Consider the following 18352-nt stretch of genomic DNA (forward strand, 5'->3'; position numbering starts at 1 on the left):
ACTTTGAATTGCCTCTGTGTGTGAAATGTGCATCACAAATAAATTGCCTTGTCTTACCTGCTTCCTTAATCAACTCTGGCAGATGGTCTCTACATGAATCATACACCAATATTTACTGTCTTCAGATTGAGACGTTGACACGCTTAATTAAGTTTAATAACATGCAAAAATGGCGTAATCAGATCATATTGAAATGATTCAAACTGATTACATTAGTGGATTTCATTAGCCGTCGTGTTTCACAGTAGATGATGAATAATCATTTGTGACAGATTGTAATTCCAAAACATCCCATCCCACAGAGAGAACAGCATTTTGAGTCTTCTCCAGCTGAGTGACACGCTGTTTCTATTTGTCTTATTCTCATTTAAATTGAGATGAGTCTTGAGAACAAACATCATAGTTTCTGTCCTATGCAATAGAATACCGTCTCTCATAATCTTTCGTCTACCCAGTGAGGGCTTGTAGCATTGTAGTCTTGCTTTTCAGTGTTCTAAAATACTCTTCACCCTCTCTGTCTTCCCCGTCTTCTGGCACTTCCGCTCCACCCGCCTCCCTTTCCTCCTAATTCTGCTATCTGAGTCACAGTGAGAACCTAAAACCACTCTGTGTCTCCCTTCGTATCAAATCCCACCGTCTCCACCGCCTCCTTCGTCCTCCCTCTTAACCCACAAAGTGCAGCTGGATTCTGGCATCGCACACGTCCTGCTCCCCTACATCCTACTCCTATGTTTGATGCAGTGAAATCAGCACAGGGCGCCAGAGGAAAGGCTTTTCGGCCTACATAGAATGCATCCGTGGTGGTGCAGAGAAGTGAGGGGGCACCGCGTACCAACTGAGAGTCCACGCAGCTCCTGTGTACACCCCTGAAGCATCCTGTACAGAGGCTGGTCCCTTTCTCTGTCAACAGGTTCTTCAAGTTGAGTATCACTCTCAAGCAGACGTTAAGAGTGATAAATGAGCAATGGAGAGGGGGGCAAGAAGAAGAAACAGACAATTGTATACAACGTATGCAATAAAAAGATGCTTTATTAGTCTCCAAAGGTACTGTAAAGGACATCCTCTGGACCGAGCTGACCCACACATAGGCTACCTTAATAATGAGTGTCTGCTGAGCAAAGGGTTATGGGAACTAATCTGACACCCAGGCCTGATTAGTGGCTATTTATACATACACACAGGCCGGTCTGCATGGTCATATCCTCCTCAGATGATGATGATCTGAATGACCGTCTGATCGGTCTGTCTGCAACCCTCCACCTCCTCCTTTTCTCCCATCATACACAGCCCATCTTTTTATTTCTTCTTTTTTTTTTACTGTTTTTTGTACACAGTCATTTAGTGTCTTTTCAACCCTCTGTGGCGAAGGCTCCGCTCAGCTGTGAGCGCTGACACTACAGCCGGTAATGGCTGCGATTATATTTAAAACCGAGGCTGAAGGTAATGAATACGGTGGAATCATTTTTATAGTCATGCAGAGTTCAACATAATCACCAGGAGTCTCCTTTTAAAGCTTCAGCATTATCACAACTTTCCAAGCCTATGTATTCTCTACAATCTAAGGTTTTAAAACATCTCAGTTTGACTTTTACATAGTTTGGATTTAGATCAGAAACCTATTTATCAATGTAACAATGACACACAGTATTTCCTTTATTAAATGGGGAGCAGGGATAATAAAAAACTCTTAACATAGCTTTCACATTTTTTCCCCCAACGTTACATGCTCAGAAATTCAAGAAATAAGTCAGAGAAATGCTCAATAACATGGTCTGCTGTTTATATCGGTTAACCTGCTGTACCCATCATTCACGTTAAGATGTCTTTTGGTGGTTTGACCTGATGTGTGGTCGCAGTCCTTGAGAGTTGCAATTGCTTTATTCTCCCCCATTATGTGTATGAAAGCCTAAAACTCGACTGAAATAGTCCAATTTCACTCTCACATGGCCCCTGTCATGTTTCTCTTCATGCCATCTTCAACAGCAGAACTCTAACAGACTTCTTTCACAAGAGTAATTTCCTTCATGGTGTTACCATCAGAAGCTCCCTCCGTCCGTATGCTTTCTGTTTGCCTCACAGTGCCGTGTGTCCGTCCGCCCCCTCGTTCCTCCTCTGTGAATTTCTCATATGGGCACATGCACACCCACATCCCTATTTAGAGGGAGAGATTTTTGAAAAGAGGTGCCCTATAATTTAGGAAGGGAAGGAAGGAGTGCACGAGGGAGGGAGCAATGAGGGGGCAAAAGGGGAGCTGTGGGTGAGGGCCGGAGGGGATGGGGGCGGTTTCCATAGAAACTGTTTTGCTCAATTCATATTTCATAATAGTCATGTGGATTCTGGATGAAGGAATCCTCAATCAAACTAGAAAATGTCTCTTTTGGTCTCTCGATGGAGAATAGTGAGACTGTGTCAATCTTCATTCGCCAGCAGAACGGCTGTGAGAGCACCAGAAGTTAATCTGAGACATATGTGTTAGTTTCAGAGCTAAAAAGCTGAAATGTACTCCCATACCGTCACGTAGGTACAGTATTAGGTATAGATGTACCTACGTGAGCCTATGGGAGTTACGGCCCCTGTCCCTGCCTGCATATGACCCGGTACCCTTGATGCATGTCACTCCCATTTCTCTGACTCCCCTCACTTCCTGTCATCTCTCTGCTCTCCCTAAAGGCATACAATGTTCGACAACCACTCAGCCCAGCAGCGAATGCAGCCATAGTCTACAGACTCAGTCCTTCTCCATCATCAAGTTGAATGAGTTCATTCTATTTGACAGCTGAAAACCACGAGGTTGACTCAAAGACACTTCAAGCTCACACACAGCCCTCAAACGTTGTTCCCCGTCCAGAAGATCTCCCCAGTCCCGGGTCACATTCACACTGCGCAAGTCAAAGGGTCACCAAAGAATAACCTTCCCTCTTTTCATCCATTATTGAAGGACCACAGTACGTGAGAGGAAGCCTCCTGCAACAGAGCAGCACTTCAAGTTGAAGAGCAATTCAGCACAGAATGACAGAAAAACTGCTGCTGCGCTGCTTGAACCATAGTAAATGTGACCGGGATTGTGTTTGCAGCAGGCCCGTGTCATTGTATGCGTGGTGATTCACAGTTTTCAAACGACGGCAACTCGACCGCTGTATTTCCAAGCCCCCGTATTCCTTTTGTCTCTCACCTGTCACTGTATCATCTCTGTTGTTCCTCGAAGAGAGTCGGCCGAGAAATCATGACTCAAACGAGCGCTCGCTTGCTTACATGGGCACTACAGGCAATATTCAACACCTACACATGCTGCGAGCGCACAGACAAAGTGGCAGCCCCCCCTGTAGTCTCCTCTCTTTTGCGCTCTTTGCCTTTCATTTATCCATTTCTCTTCTTTTTTGCCTCTCCTCCTTCATCCCTCCCTTCCTCCCTCCCTTCCAAACCCAGAGGGGAGATTGACACAGCATTTTCAGCCCGGGGTGCACGAGCACACAGAGAGCGCGGCACGGACGGGATTATAGTCAGCGGAGGAGGCAGCAGAGGACAATAACGGATTCAACGAGGGAAGCAACAGGGATGAAAGAATGAACAAGCGATGAAGAGGAAAGAGAGAGAGAGAGAGAGAGAGAGTGAAGAAAGGAGAGAAAATCTCACGGACCACATAAATCTAAGGATGTGGGAGCTTTTTGCCTTGGACAGTGAAAGTGGGATTTTTGAGAAGTGAAGTACAAGGGACTCAAATTACAACCAAGTGACAGAACACAACAACTAACTTGCAGGGTGAGTGTCATTTATGTTCAATTCGTATATTTCAGTGTCAGGAGACGTGCACAATGATAACTTGCTGGATGAAGTTTTTTTTTTATTGTTCACAACTTTGCACTCCAGATGACAGACATTAAGAGCAGTTCTAGTTTTACCTTCAGACAGTACACTCTGTAACAGTTATTATATATAAGCACTGTGTCAGAAGCTCAGGCATCATGGAAACTACTGTATTGTGTGTGTGTGTGTGTGTGGGGGGGGGGGGGGGGGGGGGGGCTCCATACCTTGAGAAATTGGTGTGCATCTGTTGATTAACTTCAACTTTTGAATGCCTAGAACTCTCCTTGGTTTTCAAATTTTAGACAATTCTGTCGGTTATCATCGGCTTCTGCAACCTTGAGAAAGGAAAGGACATCACGAATGAGTAAAGGGAGAGAGGGAACACAGACAGTATAAATAATCAGCTTGTGACTTGGATCAATACAAAAAAAAAAATCACAACAAATAACCTTAACAAAACCTTTAATTCACAAAAAAAAAGCAAGATAGACATAAGTCTATCACAGGGGAACCTGGGTACACAGTGATCTTTTCAGTTAGAATAAAGATGGGTGAGGAGAAAGTTATTGATTTATCTTGCATTAATCACGTGGCTCTGACCCAATCGTGTCTTTTATTCCGACAATCTCATGAAAACAGCATCCAGCAGGACTGTTAAGATAAATAAATAGATTTAACCCCAAAAATGGACCAGCAGCAGCACTGTGTACCTGCAGGTAACAGGTATTGGCTGACCAACAGTAGACAGTAAAAGGACGACTCGGTGTTCTGCTGCTGCTGCTGATTAGCTGTAATTGTGGCGGCCTTTCTCTGTCTGTGTGTCCAATAAACAAACGTTCAGAATCAGGGTCAGGTCATTCAGCTCTGCAGATGGAAATCCAGACCGACACTCCTGAGAAAGAAAGACCTTCACCTTCAAATTAAATGCAAATAAATGTTAACGTTCCTTAACTTTGCTTGGGTGTCATAAATGTTCCCTTTCAGTGGATCAGTTACAGTTGGACATATTGTACCTGATCTATCACATGCACTCTGAAATACAATATGTTTTGCAAAGATTAAAAATGGACAACATGGGAAAAAGAGAAATCTGAAATGAGGCCAGCACGGAGGTTGTCTGGGATGCGCTGGTAGCGTGGGAATCATTCTTCTCTGTGGGCCGGCTCGTGACGAGCAGAGGTGAAACCAGGGTTATGTATCGCTTAGTGTTCACATCGCACAAGCCAGCTCTACAAAAGAAAATAAGGAGGAAGTAAAGTGAACCTGCTAACATGTTAAGGTTACCTAAATTGCCTTTGAATGCATTGGGTAATTTCGTACAAACCTTTCATAGACATTGAGGCTAAATTGATCTTTTCTATGACCAGTTACGACCAGCACATCATGAAAAATGACTCAGACCACTTTGCATAGTTACTCCACTGCAGCTGCCATATCTGCCAGACCATAACGTGCAGGTGTTCACACTAGAAGTACAATATATCTTTGTGGCAGCTGTAATACTGCGTCTCATGAGGGGCGATTACCAAAGGCTTTAAGGGAAGTGGACGCTGCATCTTAATCCCCCCCCCCCCCCCACATAACCTTCTTTTCTCCGTCTTCCATCTCTTTTGGGATTAACAGTCATGAAATTTCCAGGAAGTGACTCCACCTTTCTTATTCCAGCGCGACAGATTACGAGTATTCATCTGTGAATTTATGAGATTAGGGAGGAGTTAGTGACGCAGAGACACGGTGAAATACTTCCACAAGTGTAAACACTGATGAATATACAGTGTGGTTGCAAAGGCAGGAGAAACAGGGCTGCAACTGACGATTACTTCTTCAATCAATAGAAACATTTCTTAGTTTATAAAATAACAGAAAATGTGAAAGAAATATTTTTTGTTCAACTAACACTCGAGAAGAAGCGAGTCACTCAACACTCCACCAATCACATCAAGACACAATCCTGTACATTTGCTACATCTCAACATACTTTATCCTTCTAGTCATTTCTACCGCTTTCTATATCCCCAACCCCAAGACAACAAGGATCACAAATCTCAACTAGATTTACAATCAACAGTAATGATTACACAGATGTAAACTGTGTACAAAACGATGCAGTTCTTTCTGTAATGAATGAACTCCTCTTGCCCTCGGTGTCCTTGGTCAAATCATTAGGAAGATAAATAGGATAGAGCAAAACATGAAAGCTTTTCGGGAATGCTTTTTTGACCCAAGTCTTTGACCACAGGTCACCTTCATTATCACTCAGTAATATGCATAAAAAAAAGTCTCCACTAAGAGTCACCTCTTGGTCCTCATTTAGAATCTACTTAAAGTTCAACGTAGACGTTGCATTGCTGCACTTTCTCTCACCCCCTCCCTCCCTCCCTCCCTCTCTGACTCATGTTATAAGAGCACTTAATACTCTATACTCGCCCCCCTTTCGCCACAATGCCTCTGGTGACTCTCTCCACATGCTCTCTCCGTCCCCCAAATGCCACAGGAGACGTGTTCCTATGGAAACCGGTTTCACTGAAAGTCCCAGTTTTACCTGCATGGTGACCATTAACTGGTTTTGTATTGTGTGTGTGTGTCTCGTATACCTTGCGCTCTGCCTCTCCCGGCCTCATTACAGGTTATACAGTCTTTGCACTGAGAGGGAGACACCACTGATGATGGATGGGGAGCTGGTCGCATTTTCCTTTAGTAGATCCAGCTTGGAGGCGGGGGATATTATTTCACAGCTGCATCAGGAGACAGACCAAAAACCAAACATGACAACACAATCCTCATATACACGTATAAATACAGATATGGATGTCATTGCAGAAAAATAAAGATACAGAGCCTCCTCTCTTCATGATGTTCAGTCATTTTACATTGAGCTTATTCGTTCCCTTAAACATGCATTTAATACATGAAGAACAAAACAAACAGCTACCACTGCAGGCTTCAGCTTGGATTTACTATCTGCTTTACAGCACAGGTTTCATAAAGGAACGATTATGTGACAGGATGTTCTTTGTATTTCTGGACAGACAGTTTTTGTAATAAGAAAACAAAGACTTGTGCTGATGTGGTTTGAGATTTAAGGTCTTCCTGGAGTTTCTACTTTGTCACAGAAAAGCAGTTTTTGTTGTTTATACAGGGATCAAATGATATCTGAACACATTTCTAGGTTTTTGGGCCTACGAAATCACTAAGAACCTGACTTACATACGGTTGTAATGTTTTTTTTGTAATGCTTTTTAAGTAAGACTATATCGTAGATCAGTTCAATTAAAACCATAAGTCCATCTGTGGCTTTGAGTTCCGGTGAACCTTGTTGACGAACAAAAGGTTTGCTCAAATCTGGGAACGTTTGATGGCTCTCAATCACAAGTGAACTCATGGATTTTATCGAAAGCTGTCTTTACATAAAGAAGCTCACGTGATTAAAATATCATACTAATATCCCAGATTTACAGGAAATAAAATCCCATGTGAACAGCATCTAAATGAGTTTGAATGTGATGCTCATTTTGACTCTGAATCTCTATACTAGATTGTTTTAAGGTGTAGAGAAAGAAACAAAGCTGCCAACAAGAGCATTTCAATAAATCCTTTCCCAGTAGAGTGTATTGTTTACTGGTTTCTGTGTGCGTGAGTGTTAGAGAAGTGCACATATATGCTTCATCTTGTCGTTTAAGCATAATAGACTGCTTGAGATGTTTCCCTACGATGTAACCAAAATAAACACTTTGGTTTGTCTATAATTATGAATGCCAGATGTGTCCATCATGGAGGTGAAATTCAAAACCGCCACTTACACCCACACACGACATTACAACTCTGTTCTCAAGAGTGCGGTCGCTGTTCCTCATGACACTCTGCAGAATCAAATCATCTTTAGCTCACATAAAGCAGACTAGAAACACAGACTCACATTATATAAAAAGAGATGAAACCGTGTAAGGTTAGGTTTTCATAAAAGTTAAAGAAGGTAATGTTTTGCAGTTATTAAAGTGTGCCTTCCTAAGTCAAAAGCTTTCTGTACCTTCACGAGTTAAACCCCCATTTAATTAGATAATGGTGATTTTACATGAACCGATGGGCACTGATTCTGTTACTCCCTGTCTCTCTCTCCTGCAGTGGTCTTCTCAGTGGTAAAAGCATCACCTCCATGGTGGTGACCTGACTTTTTTGGGAGCAGGACAGAGTCTGGCTTCCCCACCAGGACCCGTACCAGAGACCACTGGTGCCATGGGAACAAGTAGGTTCAACAGGTGAACGATTCATTCTTCTTTTTATTAAGTCCTTGTGAGTTTTTATGAAGGCCTGAATCTGCTCTTGAATTTCAGCTTTCCTCTGTTCCCGTTGCTTTGCCACCTAGATCACTGAAGTCAGTTTAACATCTGTCCCAAATCACAAAGTAATGAGACATAAGGGTGGCAAAGTGCCACTTCACAGCCGGTAAGAATGGGCTTGCTAATTTGGTGATCTAGTCGGGGTGAGTCAGGCCCGGCTCAGGGATATTTACAGCAAGCACATCCTTAGAAAGGCCAAGGCCGTCCTACACTGTCCTGACCAGCTCCTGCCTTCAGGCAGCTGCAACAGATCGCCTGATAAGACAACAAGAAGACTGAAGGTTGTTGCATTGATGGTCATCAATACACTGAATATTGAATAGTATGCACATTATTAGCCTGCCACATTAACATAGTATTTTAATTTCTCTTGTCAGGGTTTGGATGTCTCATAGTTTGGGTTTCCTTTTGTCTTACGGTTTTGTGCAGTTGTTCCAACTGTCTTATTGTCTTCTTTCTTTGTGTGGTGTTTTGAAGCCCACGTCAAATTTCCCTTCAAGGAACAATAAAGATTGACTTCATGAAGAAAATGTATGCAAGACAAAAACTCTCAAACATCTTCAAACATCTGATCTCTTCTGATAAGTGAGTTCTTGAATGATTAAAATATGGCGTTGACATTCATCTATATATAACAGGTAACATATATGTTGGCTCATCTCAAAACGGGTTGTCTGACTGACACTGACTCAGATATAATCCTGTAATCTGTGATGACCGGCAATCCTTCTCACGTAGCTAAACTGAACTCACCTTCCCCGCTGCATGGTAATCCTCCATGTAAAGGAGCGAGACAGGTTAGGTTGATCGATACACTCAGGTGACCGGGAGTTTGGTCAATTTGAGTAGATTGGGAGATTGGGAATTAAATATATCTTTTATGACTGTGTTCATTGAGGAGTTTCCCCCTAAACTGTGGGGCAGTTTCCTATAGGATACCCTTGTATCCCTGATGAGTCAGGTATTATCTTCTTGTCGCTGTCTATGAGAGGGTGCATTGTGTCTTTGTGTGCTTTAAATGGTACACAAGTACACAGGGATCAGTGAGATTACTGGCTATAAATTGTTCCCACATTTTGTGCACACTACAATTTGAATGATACAGATACTAACTTTCCTCTCTGTTGGCCTGACAGGTACGACATTGTGTCAGACGTTTTACCGGAGGAGGCACGCCAGAAGATCTCCAGCTCAGGACTCCATAACGGCCACAGTTCCCTCAACAAACGACTGCACTCGCACAGCCACGCAGAGACAGAAGACAGTAGGAGGAGGTCGGGAGCCTCTGCTAGCGTGCCCAGCACAAGGGGACAAGCAGGGATGAACAACTACAACGGGAAGATTCTGACAAGGGGCTCCAGCCAAGTACGGAGCCGGTTTGTAAAGAAGAATGGACAATGTAATGTTCTGTTCACCAACATGGATGAAAAGAGGCAGCGCTACCTAGCTGACATCTTCACCACCTGCGTGGACATCCGCTGGAGATACCTGCTGCTTATGTTCTGCGCCAGCTTCCTGGTCTCGTGGCTTTTCTTCGGCATCATCTTCTACAGCGTCTCCCTGGTGCATGGGGACTTTGACCAACAACCGCCTGGAAAGGGCGACGGGCTGGCGGTGGCGGGGCTGCACGGGCCCACCTCTGGACACACATCTGGAGGGCCGACACAAAGGATGCCCTGCATACTCCATGTCCACGGCTTTGTCGGGGCGCTCCTGTTCTCCATGGAGACCCAGACCACCATTGGTTACGGCTGGCGCTGCGTTACCGAGGAGTGTCCTCTCGCTGTGATAACAGTGGTGGTCCAGTCCATTGTGGGCTGCATCATTGACTCGTTCATGATTGGCACCATCATGGCCAAGATGGCGCGGCCCAAGAAGAGGAACCAGACCCTTGTGTTCTCCAAGAATGCGGTCATCGCCCTGCGCGATGGCAAGCTGTGCCTCATGTGGAGGGTAGGCAACCTGCGGAAGAGCCACATCGTGGAGGCTCATGTCCGTGCCCAGCTCATACGTTCTTACGTCACAGCTGAGGGAGAGTTCATCCCCTTGGAGCAGATGGACCTCAATGTGGGCTACGATGAGGGCACGGACAGACTGTTTCTAGTATCCCCGCTGGTTATAATCCACGAGATAAATAAAGACAGCCCCTTGTACACTTTAAGCCGAGCTGATCTGGACGCAGATGACTTTGAGATTGTCGTGATCTTGGAGGGGATGGTGGAGGCCACGGCCATGACCACCCAGTTCCGTAGCTCCTACCTTGCCAGAGAGGTCTTCTGGGGTCACAGGTTTGAGTCTGTGATCTTTGAGGACCAGGACCGATACAAGATAGACTACGCCCGCTTCCACAAGACCTACGAAGTGCCGTCAACGCCCCACCTCAGCGCCAAAGAGCTCGACCAGGTCGCCAGCCGGGCCTCTTCTGCCGCTTCTCCCGTCCCGGTCTACAGATCCACCCAAGACTTGATTCCCAGATCGCTGAGCGCCTTTTGTTATGAGAACGAGGTGGCGCTGAGCTGCGGGGAGGACGAGGATGACATCTTCGACTCCCAGATTGTGGGGAAGGAGAAGGCGGAGGAGAGTAGGACATCAGTGTCTGTAGACTTCCAAAATATGTTCCAAGAAACAGCGACCATGACATCAGGCAGTCACAGCGTCATGTGTGTTCTGGACATGGACAACAACCAGATGGAGTTTGACATCCTACAGACTGCCATCCCTCTTGATCCAGTGTCCTATAAGAGTGAGCAAGACATCTAAAGATCGTCTTGTGTCCCTCTTATATTTCACCCACAAATCCTTTCAACTACTTCTACAGTGAGTTGGACCTGAGTAGGGTATGCTTGGTGAAATTTGTTATTGCGTGTTCCGAAATGAAAACCCCTTTTGCCTTGTCTGTGTTGTTTCACATTTATATTTGATTGTTTTTTCTCCTCAATGAGATTAGAAATGACGAAACAGAGCACACATTGCTAATTAACTTTGGGCACATGCAATTGCGCTCCTTGAAGAGCCATAATGATCAACCAGACTGATTCTGCAGGAGGACAAAGGATCTGACGGGCTTTTACAAGATTTCATAACCAAAGGAAAGCACAATGGCAGTAAAAGAAACTTAAGTCGTGTTTTGGACTGTTTGTACATTGGCACAGTTAGAGATTTCTACTTCATTTAAGAATTTCATTTTTTTGTGAATGTAAACAAGAGATTTGATGAAAGCAACAGCAGTTTGCAGGTGATTCTCTTCCTTTTCAAAGAGGAATGAGCTCAAGACTTAAATGGTAAATTTTTAAGATGAACTGTTTCAATTAATGCTTGATAATCTCCATTTTGTTGATGCCTGCAGTAGTTCCCTGCAAAGTCAACTTTTTGCACATTTGTGAGACCTGTTTTGTTAAATATTTTCATAAAACAAATCCTCCCTTTATTTAGTGAGAAACTATTGTTGATTTTGCTGTGCAGTACACTCCCAACATCATTCTAAATGCAATCACTGAGAGTAGCAGGAGGAGTATTTTTCTGAATTTGATTGACTACTTATGAGAATATTTTTTTGATTTATTGCGATTTAGGAAGACAGCACTGCATTTAAAATTGTATGTAAAAAACTTTTTTTTCTTCTGAAACAAAGTCTTTTGTTCGTTCAAAGATCTTAAGAAGAGTATAACTAATTTTACTCTACTAGTATGTATCAATGTAAAGAAAAGTAAATCCTTTGTTCACTTAGTGGATAACTTTTTTCTTGGTTTGTTTCTTGCGGAGGCTGCAGCCAGTGATCACAAAAACATTACTGGGAGGTGGCTTTAATTCATGTTTGTGCTGTTCTTGTTCGCCAAAGATTCTGGAGTAGGGGAGCAAAACACAGAGCGCCTCCGATTTATCACTTGGAAACTGGGGTGCATGCGGCCTAACGTGTACCCATTGTCTTTGATAGCAGAAAGGTGTAAAGCCACTATAAAGCACAACAGGAAACAAAGGGATGAAGGATGAGGAGTACAGCGTCTTGGGGCAGTGGAGATAAAGTCAAGTATATGTCAGGTAAATTGCCTTGAAGTAAACAGTATTTACTAAAATAACAGATGCCCTCATTTTTGCGGGAGCAGGTTCAGTATACGAGGAGAAGCAGGTGGTACCTATAATATAACATCATTTTACTGACAGTATAATCAAATGTGGCCCTTTCTTCCATCTGGTAGTTCAAACTGAAGTGAAACCAACAAACGTTTAACTTCTGTTAGACTATTAAATATGAAAGTACTGACGTCTTTAGATAGAGTCGCGCAGCTAACAGTCGACCTGCTGCACCGGATGATACTGCAACTCTTATTGTTGACTTTTATTGCTTTAAGTGTTTTCAATCAATCAATATGGCCGGGAGAGACGGACTGCAGTAAGACGTTTTCATTGCGATACCTGCTAAACATCTAGGAACACATTAATAACCTACACTGCCAGCCAAAAGAAAATTACCATATTACATTTAAAGTTATCTGAAGCAATGTATTCATAAACGTGATATTAATAACTGTTATAAGTACTTTTAAGTAACATAGATAGAAGCTCCTTGAAAACTTGGTTTTGAATCTTAAGCGTTTCTTGAAATGTCTGCATGCTCTGTGCGTAGGTACTGGCTCACTGCTACATGTTTTATTGAGACGCCTAAAGGAGCCGTCGTTAGGGTCATTAGTTCCACCTGTGTGATTCCTGCTGTGACAAGGACCTATGGCTCAGATCCTAATTAGTGCCTCATTAGACGCAGCTGTTAAAACGTATGTAGACAGCTTCAGAATCAAAAGTAACAAATATACAGAGCAGTATGTTTAATTGACCTAATCCCTAAATAAAAAGGTACACTACAGCTGACTGTCTTACTTTTATTATCTAATTTGAGGTTATTCATAATGAAATGAATTATGTTGGGTTGATTCCAAGCAATTTTATGGTCATTTTATGGTACAATACTCAAAGTGTTTTGACTGGCGGTGTATAACGGTCTTTTTGTAATGTTGGTTTTGGATTGTATAAGTAGTTCATATTTCAAGATGGGAACAGAAGGGGAGCCAGCTTGAGTGCAGGAAAACACCCACTGTAAATGCCATTTTGTGTAGCAGAGAGATTATTTTGCTATCTTTGCTTGCTGCTTCGTATAATTCTAGTGATAAAAACGCACTAAGCAAACTGCTGTCCTAACTGAAATAAGATGAGAAGAAAAACAAACTCACGCACAAAGCACTTTATTCTTCCTTGTATACCTTTTGATGTTGCAAATAAATATTTATGTAATTCTGGTCGTTTCTCCTTTTGGAAACCTGGTTAAAGATACATAAAATGCATGCAATGCAAAAGTAAAATAAAAATATTTTCTAAAGCAGCCACTAGATGCCTCTGCAGCCATTTCTAATGTAGAGAAGTTCAGCAGAATACACTGAACCACGTGCTCCCTCTAGCGGTGTACCATGGAAGCAGCATAGGAGTTCAAACCTGCATCATGAACTCATGAACATCATAAACTCAAGAATGCTTCTAGAAATTAAGATGACAACTAATACCCCATATAACACAAATTGGATTAGTTTTCAGCCGTTGTGTGTGTTGGTATGAAAGCTAAAGAACATTGTGAATGAGGAGGAAGGGCTGACTGCTGACACTGGGGGGCATTGCAGTGGCTGTGGCATCTCACGAGACACATCGTAATGGCGCCCTGATGAATTCTCAATAAACACTGCAGATGGCTGATGCTGAACTGATCTGACTTATGTTTCTAAAAGTGGCTCGGAATTCATTAAAACACCGCACCTGGTGCCAATTAGCCAATCAGCTAATCGTGTATAGCTAGAAGAACAGGTGTGCTCCACTTACTTTTAGAAAAATTATATTTTCTATATATTATTGCATTTGATTGTAGGGAGGTGCTGCCTTTCCTATGGTATTTAAGCTTTTTAGCGGATTTTCTGCAATACAGCACCAGTTACTTACACATGCAACACAACTGAACGGCTGGCCCGGTTCAGAGGGTCACTTTCACTTTTAACGCAGCTCTTTAACAAGTGCTTACGAGGTATTGTTGGTCAAAAGCGAGGCACAAACAATGCAAACAACCCCTGCCTGGTGACATGTAAGACTTCTCATTTGGACTCTAGTCGCAGAGGCTTCCAAACTGTCCAGATCTGATGACTTTATGATTCACTGGTCATCATTCAAGGCTGTGATCGAGGTCTGCAAAATGAATGTGGCGAACAGTTTGTGCAGTGGAGGTCTGTGACCCCCTGCTGGCCGGTTTCAGTAATAAGGTCAGAATTTCTCTGTCGTTTTTTTCGATGATTTAAAATAGCAGAAAATCTAATAGGAGACAAGCAAACTACAGTATGTGGGTATGAAATCTATGGAAATGTTTTTGTATTTTAAGTCAGAGGGGATTGTATGATGAGAATATTTTAAAGTTAGGATTTGTGTGTACATTTAGTTTCATGAGAAGCAGCTGATGTAGACATTGTAGACCTTTCTGCATGGTTGAGATGTTGTGGACTCTTGCTCCGTTTCTACACTTTAGTTACTCTGAGCAGAAGAAGCAAAGGAAGAAAGGGAAGAATTTGAGAGCGACACTGAAGACACCAAACCTCCGAACATTAGACTTGTTGACAGGTAGATCAGAAGCATGGGGGGGATTTGGCACGTGTGCAGTAATTCCACTGCAAATCTCAGGTGCTGCTTGAAATAAAGACTCCTAAGGAATTTCACAGAGGGTTCAGTGAGGCTTAACCTCATTGCAGACAGAACCAGGCTCATTGCAGCTTATATGAAATGTGCTTCGGGGTGCATCAACATGCGGAGCAGCTCACTACATGTCCTGACCTTTGACACTGTGAGGATATCAGCACTGCATTTTGACAAAAAGCTGTGTTTGCTGGGGTACTTTCCTGACATCAATATGCAAATTATCTCCATTTTCCCCCATAATTAAATCATTTCTGTCCAGATTTTAATCAAGTTAAAACTTCCCAGTTTCAGGCAAACAAGAGACTTCCCCTTTCAGGTTGTCCTGTCTTGATCTTCCTTTAATTATATATCCTCCATCCCTGTCTTGTCAGCTCCTCGCTGTTCCCATGCCCACACATTGGACCTCTGAACCTGAGGAGAACTGGAGAGGCACTTCTGTCGGTGGAGGAAAAAAGATGAAAAGAGGGAAATGAGGAGGAAGGGGCAAGCTGCTCAGTGACCGCAGGCCTCGAGGCTATCGGCTTTTCATTAGCCGGTAAGTGAGTGAGTGAATGACTGTGATCGGTGGAATGGTAAAATAGGAGAAGCCATGCTGGGCCACGTCGGCTATTAGGGTGATTTGGGGGCTCCCACTGACTCCCATTGTGCATTGTCTCCGAAGTGAGCAACCGAGGCTCAACAGTGAGCCTTTGTGTGGGGCATTTAACTGCCAGTTAGCATGCTAATTATGGGATGTGTGTGTGTGTGTGTGTGTGTGTGTGACAGTGTGCGTCCACCATCTTCTCGACCTTTCCATCCCTCCGTCTCTCTCCTGGGATTTAAACTCCTCCAATTCCTCTTCCCATGTCACATCTTTACCATCTTTCCCCGAGGCATTAGTGCACCACTGAGCTCTGTGTTACTGTTTTACCCCTTTTTTCAAGCTTGGTCCTTTTGTGTCCATTTTCTTCACTTCTTTCTTCATTTCTAAATCTGTGTGCTCCCAGTGTCTTATTTTTATTTTTATTTTAATCAGCTGCCTCTGATTCTGCTACGCTTGAATCCGCTTCGCTCTCACTCCGACATTTAAACAAGCCTCTCTCACAGTCAGGGCGGGACATTGTCCTCACATTTAGCTGTGGAAAAACCCCATTTCAGACATGCCCCTTCTTTCATAAGTGACAACTTGTCCTGCAAACTTTTCGGGCCATCTGTGCTCCGTTCTCACCTGTCTGACCCGTCGCTGCATCAGGGGTGTACGATTACAGATTCCAAAAATATTTTGGGCCAAACAGAGCCGTCGTAGAAGGGAGAAGAACGAGCCTGGCAACGTGCTTTCCAAGAGTTGGACACAAACGACATGAAAACCTGTCAAACAAGTTACAATCAATCCACAAGAAGTAGTGGAGGGCGTTTCTGTTATTTTGTACACCACTGGGTTGGCATGCGTTATATTAAACAGGTGTTTATTTGATTGTGTCCAGGTGTTGATCGGTAGCCAGGTAGCACTCTGCATACATTGTGCATCTATTATGTTTCTTTATTAAGATTAAGATCATCTTTCTTTATTGGACTCCTGTTTTGGGGACATTTACAGAGGTATTCAGCAAACTGTTTGGACCCTCCCCTCTAACAACTACTATGTTGTCCAAGAGGACATGTCTTTATCCAAACAACAGGCTAACTCAGTAGCTTTTGCTTCTCCAGAAGCAAAAGACACATATTCAGTGGATTAGAGATCTTATGCAGTTTCTCCACCTAGGTGGACGACTGTGGCTAAGTGGATAGCAGGGCCGTCCTTCAATCAGGGGATCGGCAGTTCGCTCCGCTAGTCGCATGTCGATGTGTCCTAGAGCAAGACACTTAACCCCCAAAAAGTAGCTCCCAGCTACGTGTATGTGATAGAATCTGAATTGTAAGTCGCTTTGGATAAAAGCGTCTGCTAAATGACTGTAATGTAATGTAGAAAAGACAAAGAGGCTCAACTGACGTTCTCATATAGACGGGCTAAAACTGCACCTACAGCATCAGGGTCTAGATGTGGATGATCTCCTGTTGGACTGTATACAAGCTCCATTAAGCCTGCACTTATCATTTGGATAGATGTTTTAATATTGTTGTTATTATTCTTTAAAGATGATGACATGATTTGTAATGCTCTATGAAAAGATACACTTTTTTTTTCTCTTTCTTTATTTGTCTGTAGTCTGAAATAGCACTGTTTATGCAATGTTTTTGTGCAATATCTTGTGTTATAAATAATGGGAATTATTATTTTCTTTGGCCAAAGAGATGACAAGAAATCCAATAACACACACCCACACACGCACACGCACACTCACACACACACCCACACCCACACGCACACGCACCCACACACACGCACGCACGCACACACACACACACACACACACACACACAGAATATAAAGGTTAGGGTCATTCTTGGTGCTGCATACTTGCAAAAAAAAAGAGTAAAACTAAATATAAATTCATGCCAGAATACAGTAATTATCACATTTTTTTTATTATCAACCCTTAAAATGTTTTACTTTTGCTATGCTTTAAAAAATCACGAGAGGCAACAACATTCCACAACCTGACAAACACAAACTCTGCATGTCCCGTCATGCAGACATCCATTCAAACTGTCCTCCATTGAATATCAATGCATATCCACGTCCCATTCAGATGAATGGTGGACACTTTTGGTGTCCATGTAGGTTAGTATGTCAACCAAACCAATCAATGCGCTCTGATGTCACTTGATGTCGTTTAAATACAATTATTGTAACTGATCAGGACGAAATACAATTGAACAGACACAACACTGACCGGTAACAAGCGTCTCTCGCTGACCACAACAAGGGCGGCTTTGTTTGTTGGGCCTGACAACTTGAACCCTTACACTGATGTTATTTCTGATCTAGATGCTCTAGTCTAGGCTAAATGTGAGTAACAGGGTTACAGGTGCTGAAAATAAAAAAAAAAGGTCCATCGCTCAAGCAGTTTTTTCTTGTAGGTATGTATTTATGTATATATTTGCTGTGTCTATCCATGCAAATTCATGCACTATGTATCATAAACTTAAAAGAGCATTTGTCCACATTGTTCACTTCCTCAGATTAACTGAAATTGAATCTAATCTAATCACACTTAATCAATTTTAATGGCTGTTTGTCAGGAACTTTTTGAATGTATGATCTCTGTAAATTATCTTGTGGCATTGCACGAGGTGATTTGTCATGTTTATTACAAGCACACTCTTTGAACTGGGTCCATAAGCTTCACGTTTTGTACCCTCTTCCTAAACAGATACGGTTTGTTCCTGTATTTGTTGTCCTCACACACACACACACACACCCACCCTGTCAGAGATTAATGTTCATTATTGTGTGCTTTAATGGGCAATAAACCTTTTTATTTGTCTAGTGTTGTCTCTTGATGTGTTGCCCACATGATGTTTGATCTTTGCGTGTGTGAACGACTTTTGTTTCGTCAGTGTGCACCGAAAGG

At 42.9% G+C, this 18352-nt stretch overlaps 1 protein-coding gene across 1 annotated transcript; it reads left to right on the forward strand.

Moving 5' to 3' along the window:
• Window positions 1–8037: 8037 nt before the first annotated feature.
• kcnj4 (potassium inwardly rectifying channel subfamily J member 4) lies at window positions 8038–10901 on the forward strand (the record flags this gene model as incomplete). Its single annotated transcript, XM_079178364.1, has 2 exons — window positions 8038–8060; window positions 9278–10901. The coding sequence occupies 2 exons, from the start codon at window positions 8038–8040 to the stop codon at window positions 10899–10901; spliced, it is 1647 nt and encodes a 548-aa protein (XP_079034490.1).
• Window positions 10902–18352: the final 7451 nt, after the last annotated feature.

This window comes from Pholis gunnellus (assembly GCF_910591455.1).
Source record: "Pholis gunnellus genome assembly, chromosome: 17".
Classification (NCBI taxonomy): domain Eukaryota; kingdom Metazoa; phylum Chordata; class Actinopteri; order Perciformes; family Pholidae; genus Pholis; species Pholis gunnellus.